The sequence below is a fragment of the Panicum virgatum genome, chromosome 8K, assembly GCF_016808335.1.
Source record: "Panicum virgatum strain AP13 chromosome 8K, P.virgatum_v5, whole genome shotgun sequence".
Classification (NCBI taxonomy): Eukaryota; Viridiplantae; Streptophyta; class Magnoliopsida; order Poales; family Poaceae; genus Panicum; species Panicum virgatum.
Genome location: NC_053143.1, coordinates 42,711,076 through 42,723,761, shown reverse-complemented (window position 1 = coordinate 42,723,761; position 12,686 = coordinate 42,711,076). Strand labels below are relative to the sequence as shown.

General features: G+C 50.8%; 2 protein-coding genes across 3 annotated transcripts; one reads left to right on the top strand and one right to left on the bottom strand.

Moving 5' to 3' along the window:
• Positions 1-1,122: 1,122 nt before the first annotated feature.
• On the bottom strand, positions 1,123-3,000 carry LOC120644752 (antimicrobial peptides-like). The gene has a single exon (XM_039921451.1). The coding sequence runs from the start codon at positions 2,918-2,920 to the stop codon at positions 1,493-1,495; it is 1,428 nt and encodes a 475-aa protein (XP_039777385.1). The 5' UTR covers positions 2,921-3,000; the 3' UTR covers positions 1,123-1,492.
• Positions 3,001-5,732: 2,732 nt separating this feature from the next.
• Positions 5,733-9,738, top strand: LOC120644751 (pentatricopeptide repeat-containing protein At4g14820-like). 2 transcript variants are annotated; one of them, XM_039921450.1, is made up of 4 exons: positions 5,733-6,202; positions 6,928-8,307; positions 8,399-8,483; positions 9,216-9,738. In XM_039921450.1, exons 1-2 carry the CDS (start codon positions 5,760-5,762, stop codon positions 8,225-8,227), a joined length of 1,743 nt encoding a protein of 580 aa, XP_039777384.1. In that variant the 5' UTR covers positions 5,733-5,759; the 3' UTR covers positions 8,228-8,307; positions 8,399-8,483; positions 9,216-9,738. The 2 variants fall into 2 exon arrangements, with proteins under 2 accessions (XP_039777384.1, XP_039777383.1); XM_039921449.1 differs by having other exon boundaries at positions 8,399-9,738.
• The last annotated feature ends 2,948 nt before the right edge of the window (positions 9,739-12,686 follow it).

The window sequence follows — 12,686 nt, the reverse complement described above, 5'->3', positions numbered from 1 at the left end:
TGTGTGCGTGTGCGTGGGCACGACCTGGGGGTGGTGCGCGCGCGCGGCGAGAGGGTGGTGGCGAGCTGCTTTGGCGGCGAGGGTGGGGCGGGAGTCGGGCGCACTCGGCGAGCAGGGGAGGCGGGGCCGGGCGGCTCTGCAGCGCGCGGGGAGGAGGGAAGGAAGAGAGGAGGAAGGGGGAGAGAAAATAGAAAAGAAAATGGGAAATAGAAAAGAGAAAAGAAGAGAGAGAGAAAGAGAGAGGGAGATTTCGAAAATTATAATTAGCGCGTGTTTTATTTTGGTGCATTTTTCGGGATGTCACAGGTATTCCCGAAACCGGAAAATTGCTATTTCAGCAAAAAAAACCAATGTTTTTTAAACCGAAAAATGGTGCTTGAAATTGCAAAATTACCTAGCGTTGAAACCGAAAAAGATATTTCTCAAACCGAAAAATTGTTATCTCAACCGAAAAAACATGTCGTACCTCTGGACAGAGAATTCAAACCATAAAATTGTTATCTAAAGCAAAAAAGTTATCCGGAATAGGCTGAAACAAGAAAACAAAGATCCCATAACCGAAAACGTGTTATTGTAACCACAAAATTAAAATTTTCTGGTTTGGACCTAATTTTCCGGTCAGATCCTTTTACCTTTCCGGTTGTCTAAATTTTCTTGTCTCGTAGCCCAATTTCCGGTTAGGATTTTCTAATTTTCCGGTTGCAGGATGGATGACCATGACTCAGCTAAATTTTCAGTCACTTAGACATAATTTCGGTTTGAACCTCTTAATTTTCTGGTTGTAGGATGAATGGTCATGACACAGCTAGATTTTTCGGTTACGAAGACCTATTTCCGGTTTGAACCTCTTAATTTTCCGATTGTAGAATGGATCTAGTTGGGTTTGGGTCAGTGCGCTAAATAACTTATTCAGCACCCTAGATATGCTAAATAGAAAATGTATATATATTTTATACTCTCTATCAGGAGCTACTAATCGAAGTCAGTAGAGAGTATCACTTGACTTGCATGGTGTTGTAAATATATATTATTTTTTACAACCGTAGAGAACACTTGAAAGTTGAAACGATCCTATTTTCAATTTCATAGTAAACAAGAATTAAAAAAAAGCCAACCACAAACTTTTTGTAAACGGTGTCACTTTATTTAACAACAGCACACATCTCACTTACATAGCCTCTCAACTAGGAGTTCCAGAAGCAAACTTTAGGCAAACAGTGTCACCAGATAGCGGGTCCCACGCATCCACGTATTTACATCATCACATACGGTACACGACAGCTCCCTCTCGTACGGAGAGCCGTCGCCACGTATGCGTCCACCGCTCTTTATTATTCGTCTACGCCTCTACGTACAGAAGACGTATACGTACGCGTGCGCGTACACAGGTGTATATGCGGACGAGGAGCGGTAGTACTTGGTCGACGGGTGGGGTCCACCTGCAGGCCGGCCACGTGTGGCGGCCGGCGCCGTGACACCGTCTCCATGCGCGTCACACCACCTGGAGGACGGCGCCGGCCACCGTCTCCCAGCTGCCGCGGCCGCCGCCGTGGTGGCGGCGGCACTCGCGCATGCACTGCTGCCTCCTGTCGTAGTCGCGGTGGTGCTGGCACTGCTCCCTGCAGTGGTGGTTGCCCTCCTCGCCGGTGGCGAGCTCTTCGCCGTCCTCGCCGCGGCCCTGGTGGCGGCGGCAGTCGCGCATGCACCGCTTCTTCCTGTCGTAGTCGCGGTAGTGCTGGCACTGCTGCCTGCAGCTGCGGTCGTCGTTGCCCTCCTCCTCGCCGGCGGCGGCGGAGGCGTCGCGGCGGCGGCTGCAGCCCTCCTCGCGCTCGCAGCGGCGCACGCACCGCCTCTGCGTCTCCCGGCCGCCGTGGTGCTGGCACCTCTCCTCGCAGCGGCCGGTGCAGTAGCTGTCCTCCTGCTCGTCGGCGTCGTCGCCGCGGCCCTCCTCGCGCTGGCACTGCTCCATGCACCGCAGCTTCGCCGGCCAGTCGCTGTAGCGCTGGCACTTCCTCTCGCACCGGTCCCCGTGGCCGCTGTCCTCTCCGGAGCCGGCGTCGGCGTCGCGGCTGCCGCCGCGGCGGCCCTCCTCCCGCTCCCGGCGCTCGAAAGCCTCGACGCAGCGCTGCCTGCTGCGCTGGTCGCCATGGCGCTTGCACTCCTCGGCGCAGCGCTTGCAGTCCTCGCCCTCCTGCTCCCGGCGGCGCTCGCAGGCCTCGACGCAGCGCCGCCTGCTGCCCTGGTCCTGGTGGCGCTCGCACTGCTTCCTGCACGAGCACGGGCACCGGTTGCCGTCGTCGTCCTCGGCAGCCCCCTCCTCCCGGCGGCGGCACTCCATCAGACAGCGCTGCTTCTCCCGCCAGTCCCCGGCGTGGCGGCGCTCGCACCGCTGCCGGCACTCGCGCCCGCCCTCGTTCTCCTCCTCCTCGTCCTCCTCCGCGGCGCCGCGGGGGCGGCACCGGCTCACGCACTCGGGCACCCGCCACGGCTGGTCCTCGTAGCGGCTCGCGCACCTGCGCCGGCACTCGCCCCTCCCAGAGCCGCCGAGCGCGTCCTCATCGTCCTCCCGCTCGTCCTGGAGGTGGTGCCGCTCCCGGCACTCGCGCTCGCACTCCGCCCGCCGCCGCGCGTCCTGCCCGTACTGCCACCGGCACCCCTTCCTGCACCACCGCAGGTCCTCCTTCGGGTCCCGGTCGGCCGCCGCCGCCACCTCCGAGCCCACGTCCTCCTCCGCGGCGGCCGTCGCCGCCGCGGCGAGCAGCACCCCCGCCACCAGGAGCAGCGCCCACCGCGAGCCGGCCCCACCGCTACCCTTCCCCATCCTAGCTACTCCCCGAGAGGTCACTCTAGCTACAGCCACTAGCTTGTTCGAGGCCGATGGAGGACGGTCGAGATCGATGAGATGGGCGCCGGTTGCCATGGACGCGCTGCGAGCAGGTATTTATACGCGCGCCGGGGGACGACGCCGCCGCGCATGCAGCCCGGGCGAGCAGGACGTGGCGAGGCGCGCGGCGACGTGGCGCGACGGCGGGGGCGGCGAGGGGGGATGGGTTCGGTGACAGTGAGCTGTGAGCTGAGTGGGCGCGGCGGTGGCGCGCCGCAAGGGGCGGGCTCCACGTGACCTGGGGGGTGGGTGGGGGAGCGCTCGGGGCTTGGCGCGTTCGCAGGTTGCCGGGGAGGGGAGTAGGTGGGAGGGCGTCGTGATGTCTCCATGGAGATGATCATCGGAGCATCAAGAAGTGGATGAGCATGGCCTGGCCTGACGGCATCGGGACTGCGGCCGTCCCGTCCTACACGCAAGGGTTCACGCATGCAACACATGCATATCAAGGGAGGAGCGCCGCCGTCCTCCGCACCTCCTCCGCGCCACGCCGAGGAGGCCAAGCAGCCATCCTGGAGTGGATCCGGACATGAGCTAGGCCATGGCCACCGCGCACGAGCTCCGCCATGGCCTGCTCAACGAGGTCCTCTCCTCCCTCGTTAGCGACTCCGCCGCCACCGCCCGCAGCGAGCCCTGCAGCGCGGAAGCAGTCGGCCTCCTCCACCACGGCGGTGGGGCCCACCTATCAGCCCTCCTCTCCCCTCTCTCTTCTCTCCTCTCCCCCACCGACGCCACCCATCTCCACCCTCCCCGGCCGCCACCCGTCCACGTCAGCAAATAAAACCACACCCAAAACCACTAGGATGGCCAAATCTGACCGGTTTTGAGAGTTGGATGGTCAAGGATATCAGGTTTTGGAGGTTTTGGAGTTGGATGGCCAAAATCAAACTCAGACAATAGTTGGATGGCCAAAAATGAACTTTTTCCACTCTAGCTATAAATTGTCAAGTTCTTGCACAAGACTATTATCGATTATCTTCTAGAAAAATGGACGCGAAAACTTGAGAGACGCGTTTTTTTAAAACAAAATCTGTGTGAGCTAAAAGCTTAAAGTGGGGATTATTTTGAGCTAAAAGGTTGGGCTTTTAATTGGAAAATTTCTAGTTATTTAGACGATGGTGTCACTTTTTCTTGGTAACTAGAGGTGGGAATTCTTAGTTTAACATGTTATTGACTCAAATTTGTCGGTGCAACGTGCAAATATGCAATACAATGCCGCAAACTGATGGTTTACAAAATCGTCCTATATCCAGAGCAAACAAATTAGCGGCAAATTGGGCCATTTGTTGGCGAACTACTAGCGAAGGCTGGTCTGAATGAATCTAGGGTCTTTGGGCCTCGTAACCACCTGGTTGGTTGAGGCCTGATTGACTCATGAGCCGGTTCGGCTCGGCCCATCATTTAACTGCTAAAGTTTGAACCGGGAGGTCATTGGCGCCATCCCTGCAGATGCTCAACGGTTCACGACGTCAGGATTCTGACCTGCCTTTGCCTTACTTAACGTACCTCTAATTGTTCTCCCCCTTTTGTGAACGATCATATTCCTTCAGATTCAGAAAACATGTGACCACTTCTCGCCAATGTTTATACATCATATCAGTCTGAACTGTTGCAAAAAGACTGTGCGTAATCAGGCTAACCTCGTCGCATTTAGGCTGAAGTTTTAAATACAAAAACAACGCAATTAGTCTGAACTTCAGCTAACCTCGTAGAAGTTTTAAATGCGAACTCGAGGTTTTAGTCCAAAGTTTCAGATGTGAACATATAAATCTAGCAATACTGATAATATATCCATAAGGCCACAAATTAACTTAGTATCATGCTAGTTATCACTGACAAATTATGATCAATTTTATTAAAATTTTAATTGTGAACATGAGATTTAATTCTAAGATACTACTTTTGGCTTGGGCCTATACGTAATCATACTAAGTTATTATTAATCTCTTGGATGGAGTTAAGGCCTCATTTGATTTTTTTTAAGTTGCTGTCACATCGAATATTTGGATGTCAATTCGAATGTTCAAATGCCAACTTAATATAAAACTAATTGCATACTCCCTCCATTCTCTATTGATAGTCCTACTTTACCTTGACATAATGATCAAGAAAAAAGCAACGTTGCTTATCATCTAATTAATGTAACACAAGGCTTTTTGCTAGTCCTCCAATGACTTTGCTAGAAACTACTCGTTACTAGTGCTATTTATTGCCATGATCCTTATCAAGAGCAAATATAACTATCATTTGTGAATATTTTAATTTTAGAAATGGGACTATTAAAAGAGAATGAAGGGAGTAAGTTGCGATTAGAGCTATAGACGAATCTATTAAGTATAATTAATGTATGATTAGTGAATGGTTATTGTAGCAATTAGTTGTCAAATTATGAACTAATTATACTAAATAGATTCATCTCGTGATTAAGTCACAACTTATGAAACTAATTTGGTAATAGGTCTATGTTTAGTACTTCTAATTGGTGTATAAATATGTGATATGACGAGACTTATGAACTGAAAAAACCAAACTGGGTCTAAATGAATTGGATTCAACATTACCATTTCCCGTTGGGTTTAGATTGACTTTAATTTTCTTTTGAATTTAAGACTTCTCTTCTTGATTTGGAAATCAAATTCTCAATGCATTATCGCCAGCATCCAGCCAACAGTATTTTTCTCTCACACAAAATTAGTACTAGCCAGCATTACTTTTCCCTCACAAAAAACAGCACCAGCCACCAGCACCAGCCAGCCGAACACAGTCGGTGGGACTCCCACTAAAGGCTAATGAATCTCGGCCATCCAGACCTCCAATCAGACGGCTCAGATAAACGCTAGCAGCCCAACACGCCCTCCTGCCGCCCAAAGTCGGCCACATGGAAGCGCACGCGCGCCACCACCACCACCACCTGCGCCAGCTCCGCGCCGCCCTCCTCCGCCGCGGCTACCCCATCCCGGCGCCGCCGGCGGCCCACCCGCACCCCGACCGCGCCCACCTCGCCGCCATCCGCGCCGCCGCCGCGTCCGCCCCGCGCCTCGCGCTCGCGGCCTGCTCGTGCCTCCGCCGCGCGGGCCTGCCCCCGCCGGGGCCCCGCGCGCTCCCCGCCCTGCTCCGCTCCGCGGCTCGCTGCGACGGTGCTGGCGCGTACGTGGGGGGCGCGCACGCGGCGGCCGTCAGGGTCGGGGCGCTGGGCGACGGGTTCGTCGGCACCGCGCTGGTGGGGGCGTACGCGGCGTGCGGCCGCGTGGAGGACGCGCGGAGGGTGTTCGACGGAATAGCCGTGCGGGACGTCGTTGCCTGGGGCGTCATGCTCGATAGGTATCGCGCTTGGATCTGTCATGTTTGTTTGTGGGGTTGTTTGAGACCGGAATTGGATTCTTTCTTCTTTTGGTCGTTCGGCCCCATGCACTTGTGGCGCAGTTTAGCATGGTCTGTGTTCTGCATGAAGAAAATGTTACACGGGTGAATGGAATAGCTTGTGGTTGTGTGCGACGAGTTTTATATTTTTTTCCCACTGCTTGCCAAGAGTTTAGCATTGGAGCAAGGGGCAACTAGCATATTCTAAGGTTTGGAACACATTAGATCAGATCAGCCACAAGTTGGAAAATGTAGCCAGGACCTGACTTTGCAGTAACATAGGGCTCAAATCACTATGAAAGCTGCATTAGTTGTGAAATTTTTCTATGTTTTTTTAACATAACTCGATAACTCGCAAGGTGATGTAATTCAATGACCTAAGAAAGCATAATACACTTTGAGCATTATCCATATATCAGTTATATGCTTCAGGAATGGCATATTGTGATCCAATATTTAGTTTACTGAAAGACCTATGTTTATCATGCATGAACTCCAGGTACTTTTAGAGAGCATAATTCCTTGTAATGCAACCATCATTTACATAGTGCACAAAAATAAATTAAGTGATCATCCATTTTGGTTTGTTTATTTGCTGTTACTATTTAGTCTCCATTTTGGATGCTACTTGGCAATTGCACATTTCACTGCAAACTGTTATACACCTTTCTAATATCATTTGACAGTTATTGTCAGACTCAGAACTACAAAGCAGCTTTGCTTCTGTTTGCTGAGATGAAGAGGTCTGGAGTTGTTCCTGACCAATTGATCCTTGCTACTGTTCTATCAGCTTGTGGGCATATAAGACATTTCAGAACCGGGAAAGCCATCCACTCATACATGTTGGTGTCAGACATTCTTATAGATGCTCACCTCAGTAGTGCTCTCATAAGCTTGTATGCTAGCTGTGACAAAATGGATATGGCTGAAAAGCTATACAATGGGATGCCAAGGAAGGACTTAGTATCATCAACTGCCATGGTTTTTGGATATGCCAAGAACAGAAAAGTTGAGGTTGCTCGCTCTATATTCAATGGAATGCCAGAGAAAGATGTGGTGTTTTGGAGTGCCATGATATCAGGATATGCTGAAAGTAACCAACCTAACGAAGCATTGAGTTTATTCAGTGATATGCAAGAGCATGGTATCATGCCTGATGAAGTTACTCTGTTAAGTGCCATATCTGCATGTGCCAATTTAGGTTCCCTTGATAAAGCCATATGGATCCACTCCTTCACCGAGAATAACGGATTGACTAAGACATTGCGCGTTTGCAATGCTCTTATTGATATGGTCGCCAAATGTGGGGGTATAACTCTTGCCTTGAATATCTTCAATGAAATACCTCACAAGAATGTTATTACCTGGACAAGTATGATTGCTGCTTTTGCTATGCATGGCGATGGAAAATCCGCCTTAGTTCTGTTTAAGCAGATGAAAAATGAAGGTGTTGAACCCAACAAAGTGACATTTCTTAATTTACTTTATGCTTGCTGTCATGCTGGTCTAGTTCATGAAGGTCGTTTGATGTTTAGATGTATGGTTCAAGAATACAGGATTGAACCCAATCATGAGCACTATGGTTGTATGGTGGATCTTCTGGGAAGAGCTAAACTTTTGCAAGAAGCAGTTGATGTCATAGAGTCAATGCACTTAGGGCCCAATGTGGCTATCTGGGGCTCTTTGTTAGCAGCATGCTGGATGCATGGCGATCTCAAGCTTGGCGCATTTGCTGCAAAGAAAGTTTTGGAGTTGGATCCCAATCATGATGGAGCATCTGTGCTTTTATCGAAGATATATGCAAAATCTGGCAGTTGGAATGATGCTGAGGAGGTGAGGGGAGTAATGAAACTCCATGGGGTCTCAAAAGAAACAGGCTCCAGTTGGATGGTGCTGAATGATTCTAATCACGAGTTTGCAGCTGGAGGTGGGAAACATCCAGAAAGTGATAAGATCCTTCTGAAGCTCGATGGGAAAGTAAGTTGATTTGTGAGGTGACAATATTAGAGAAAATGTTCTGCTACACAGCGAGAGCCTTGTGATTTCTTTCAGCCTGGTAATTTCAGGTATGGGATATTGCTTCTTGGCAATGAGTAGCACAATTTTGCAACAAGAAAGTCGTTTGTAATTTGAAATTTTGGTTGTGATTTGTTACAGGCAGGAAGCTTCCGATGACATGGTACCCCCAGAGGACTACCTGTACAAGGCGCCGATGACGAACATGGAGATGCGTGCCAACCTGGTGAGCGGGTACCCCGGCTGGACCTACCGCTTCTGCGCGGGCTCGATGATCCTCCCGTTTGGGCATGGGCTCAGCTACACCCAGTTCTGGAACTCACTGGCGCACGCGCCGTGCAGCTCACGGCGGCCACGCCTTCGCCGCGACGTCGCTCCTCAACGTGACGCGCTCCGGCAGCAGCAGTGCCAATACCGTGTGTGTAGCGCACATGCGCTGCGAGGGTCTGACTATCCTGGTGCATGTCTATGTGAGCAACGTCAGCGAACGCGACGGCACACACATGGTGCTCATGTACCGTGCCACCCCGTGGTCCATCACCAATGTCTGTTCTGACAAGAAACACCGCATCTCCTCATGTCGCGTGTGGCTCGCTGGAGTGGCTCCACTAATCCGGCCGCCCCTCGTTTGGATCCCCTTACTCCTGGAGGCCTCAGTGCCGCGCCTGCTTGCATCTAGCCATGGCCACGGCCTTGCAGCTGCCCGTTTCCGGACTCCATAGGCAAGGGGACCGGATGAGTGATGGCCTGGTCGGCAAGGGTGCCAGAGATGGCGTGGGCACAAAGCTCTGCGACTGAATCAATTTCCTACTCACTTAGTCATGTCATTGATCCCAGAACCTTAGCATGAATCCTGAATTCCCTTAACTATTACCATTTCCTGAACATCTGAACAAGAACCACGAATCTCTTGCTGCATGTTACACTAACGCATAGATGACGTTCTGTTCTCTTGCAGCAACTGGCTGAAAGCGTCGCACTGGGGTTGCAGCAGATGAAGAAGAGCGCCATGCCTATGCCTTCCTCGCCCCTTGCCGTCGCCTGCCAACGATCCAAGCATGGTGGTGGTGGCTGTCAAGTCAGGCCTGGACTCTGAAACTTTGAACCAACTGAAGAAGATAGGCATCAGACATGGTGTTGACCTGGAAGAAGACGGCCTTGGTGCGGGGCAGCATGGGGTCGGAGGCGACATCCTCAAAGAGCACCTGAGTGAACTCACTGGCGGTATGGTCCACCACGTTCCGATACATGAAATTGCTGTTGAAGTCGGAGTTTGACACCTCCTGCAGAGAGCAGAGTTTCAGACAGGGTACTTGCAAGGCCATGGCAAATTAAGAACAAGTTCAGAGTGACTGCTCAGATACTCTGGACCTAAATCAAGTATAGTTTTACAGAATTTGAAAGATAATCTTAAATCTTTGAGCAGATAATGGATTAAGGGAAGGTAAATATGGGTGGAGAATCAGCTAACCCGATGGTAACAGTTCCTGCAGGCATAGAGAAGCACATTGTGCTCCTTGTCCTCCTTGGAATACAGTATGTTGCTGTTGCATGCATGCACCCACTAAAAAATAGCGAGCTTGTTCATGAGCAAATCACCTCTTGGGAAAAAAACCAATCAAGAAAGGGGTTAACTGGCTGAACATATGAATCAATGGACCAACAATCAGCTCACCATTCCTGGCAGAACTTAATGGCACTCATGGTTGCTCCTGCTGCTCTCTCCTGCTCTGACCTCCGACTGTATCAGTGATCCGAGATGGCTGGCAAGTAAATTCAGATGCTATTTGTTTCTAAAAGGAGATCAGAGATGGGAGAGAAGGAACAAAAGTTTGTAAGAGGCAATTGAAGTATACAAAGAAAATATTTGCAGAACCTCACCTGACGTTGCTGCTGCTGGTGGTGGCTGATGTCAGGTCGTGTAGTTTACCCTGAAGGAACCTGGTGAAAGAGGATAAAAGGGGCCGGAGACTGGAGAGGCAGCTTGTCTTGTCGTTGCATCGCATCAGGTGATTTGTGTGGGGAGTTTTGGTCTTTCGCTTTCCAGGATTAGAGCACTCTGGTCGATTGATCCATTCTAACCACGAGAAGAAGCAAGGTTGAACCTTTGACTACTGTGACAGTGCTTGCTTTAGCATAGTCAAGGTCTAATCCGCAAATCTGAAATCCGCAGGGCAGAATTCCGCAAGGAAGTTCAGAGAAAGAACAGATGAATCCCGTCTCTGCAGTAACTTAATCAGTTTCACTGAAGCTTATTCTGGATTTCCAGGCTGGGACTTCTTTGAAGTGCCTGAAATCTTGTGGATCGAGCTAGACTATGAGCTGGGAAGGCACTGACGCAATGCTCTTGTTTCTGAGTCAGATAGGTGGCCTACGAGTGGTGCTGAATGACACAGGCGTGCCTTGAACAGGTCAGCTTAGGAAATATCAGTAGTAACGCAAACAGAGTTCGTGTTGCGTATGCATAAAACTCGAGGTCTGGTCATGCGATGCATGAGTTGCTCTGTAACATTACACCTAATTGAGAATTTGATATTCTGATCTACTTTTACCTCACTATCTCCTATGATTTTCGCAAATCACGACACGTAAGGCACAAAAATTTATAATTACATGTCGCCAACATCGTTATTACCGGTACTCTTTCCTATCAACCTGTAATTACACCGCTTAGAGGGTGCACCACAACAGGAACACGCCGCCGACCAACAGCAAGATCAGCGATGCTGACTCATCATCACTAACTTGGAGATTGGCACCGGTGGTGGCGGCGGTGGAGAGGTGAACGGCGGCGCCGCCTCCGAGGACCCTGTGGCAATGCCACGACCAGTTTCAGGCTTTCAGCAGGAGCAACTAGACAAATCTAATTCCGGTGAATCGATGCAACGGCCAATCTCTCTGGCGGTAGACGGTGAGTTACCTGAAGACGGCTGCCCCGTCGGAGAGGCGCCGGCGGCGACCGGAGGCCGCGGCGCGTAGGGAGGGAGCACCAGCCCTTGCACTGCAACACAGAGAACCGACAGATCATCGAGCAGCCAGATATTGAGAACGCTCAGATTTCGTGCATCGCAGATAGGCCGGAGGTGAAGACGACGAGAGGGTATGTGGATCGTGGGCGGCGGTGGCGGCGGCCGGGGCTAGCTACTTACTGCTGCAGAGCGCGATGGGCGGGTCGGCCTGGCCGCAGCCGGCGGGGATTCGGAGCGCGTCGGAGACGGTGACGTCGTAGCCCGTGGCGCGCCCGAACGTGCCGTCGGCGACGTAGCAGAGGCAGAAGGGGTCGGCGTCGAAGGCGGCCTCGTACGCCGCGCAGCACGCGGGCGAGGGCGCCGCCGCGCCGCCGAACATGAAGCTCCGGCACTCCATCAGGCCGGCCAGCGAGTCACCGCAGTACTCCTGCGCCCGCGCCGGCGCCACCGCCGCGACGAGGACGAAGAGGAAGGGGAGGAGCTCGCGAGACAACGCCATGGGATCGTCGATGGTGTCCCTAATTGAGTAGTATCTTGGAGAGGCTACGATGTGATGTCCTTTTTGCATGGTATGATGGCGTACCATAAGCTTAATTATTTGTATAGTCAGGATCTACGGCTTTCATATGACGAGTCTTGTAGAAATAAGGGAGGGAGAGGAAGATTTTGGTTTTGGATTGGAAGTGCAATGCATGGACTTTGCGTCGTGAAAGGGACAAGCCACCTCCCCTATTTTCATATTTTTAAAAAGATTACTGTACGATTCAAACATTCATAATGCACGCATACTCATTATGAATCCACGTACGCAAACCGTACCCTATTTTCACATTTTTTTTCTCTTTCGCAAAAGCATACTCCTATTTATTTTCCCAACATAGTATGTTGCAATAATAAAAATAAACTGCGAACGTTGCCCTTCAAAAGGTGCATCCTCTGATCCTCCCATCCAAAATATCATATTTTTTTAAATATGAAAGATATTATATTATTTTCAAAATATATCGTACTATTTTCAAAAGATGGCTAGGGTTTTGAGCTTGGATTCGAGGCGGCTCGGCATAGATCCGTTCCGCCTCTCGCTCTTCCTATCTACCAATCTAGCTTTCGTGGAGAAAACCCCAACCAGATCCTCTATTGATTGATCTCCCATCTCAGCTCCTTTATATTTGGATCGGGCCGATGGACTTCCCGCTTGGGTGTGTTCGTTTATAGGGCAAAAATAGACGGTCCCTCAACTTTTGATTCGAGGGTCAAGTTTATCCCCATTGTTTTCAGATAGACCAATATAGTTCCTTATCTTTTGTTTTGGATCAAACTCATCATTGTGTTATACTTCCTCCATTCTCTTTTGATAGTCATATTTCCAAAACTTAAATATTCACAAATGATAGTCCTATTTGCTATTGATAAGGACCATGTCAATAAATAGCAACAGTAATGAGCAAAGACATTGAAAG

Coding starts and splice junctions, on each gene's coding strand:
- LOC120644752 (XM_039921451.1), bottom strand. CDS start 2,920: ATGGCAACCGGCGCCCATCTCATCGATCTCGACCGTCCTCCATCGGCC.
- LOC120644751 (XM_039921450.1), top strand. CDS start 5,760: ATGGAAGCGCACGCGCGCCACCACCACCACCACCTGCGCCAGCTCCGC. Junction 6,203..6,927: donor TGGGGCGTCATGCTCGATAG/GTATCGCGCTTG, acceptor ATCATTTGACAG/TTATTGTCAGACTCAGAACT.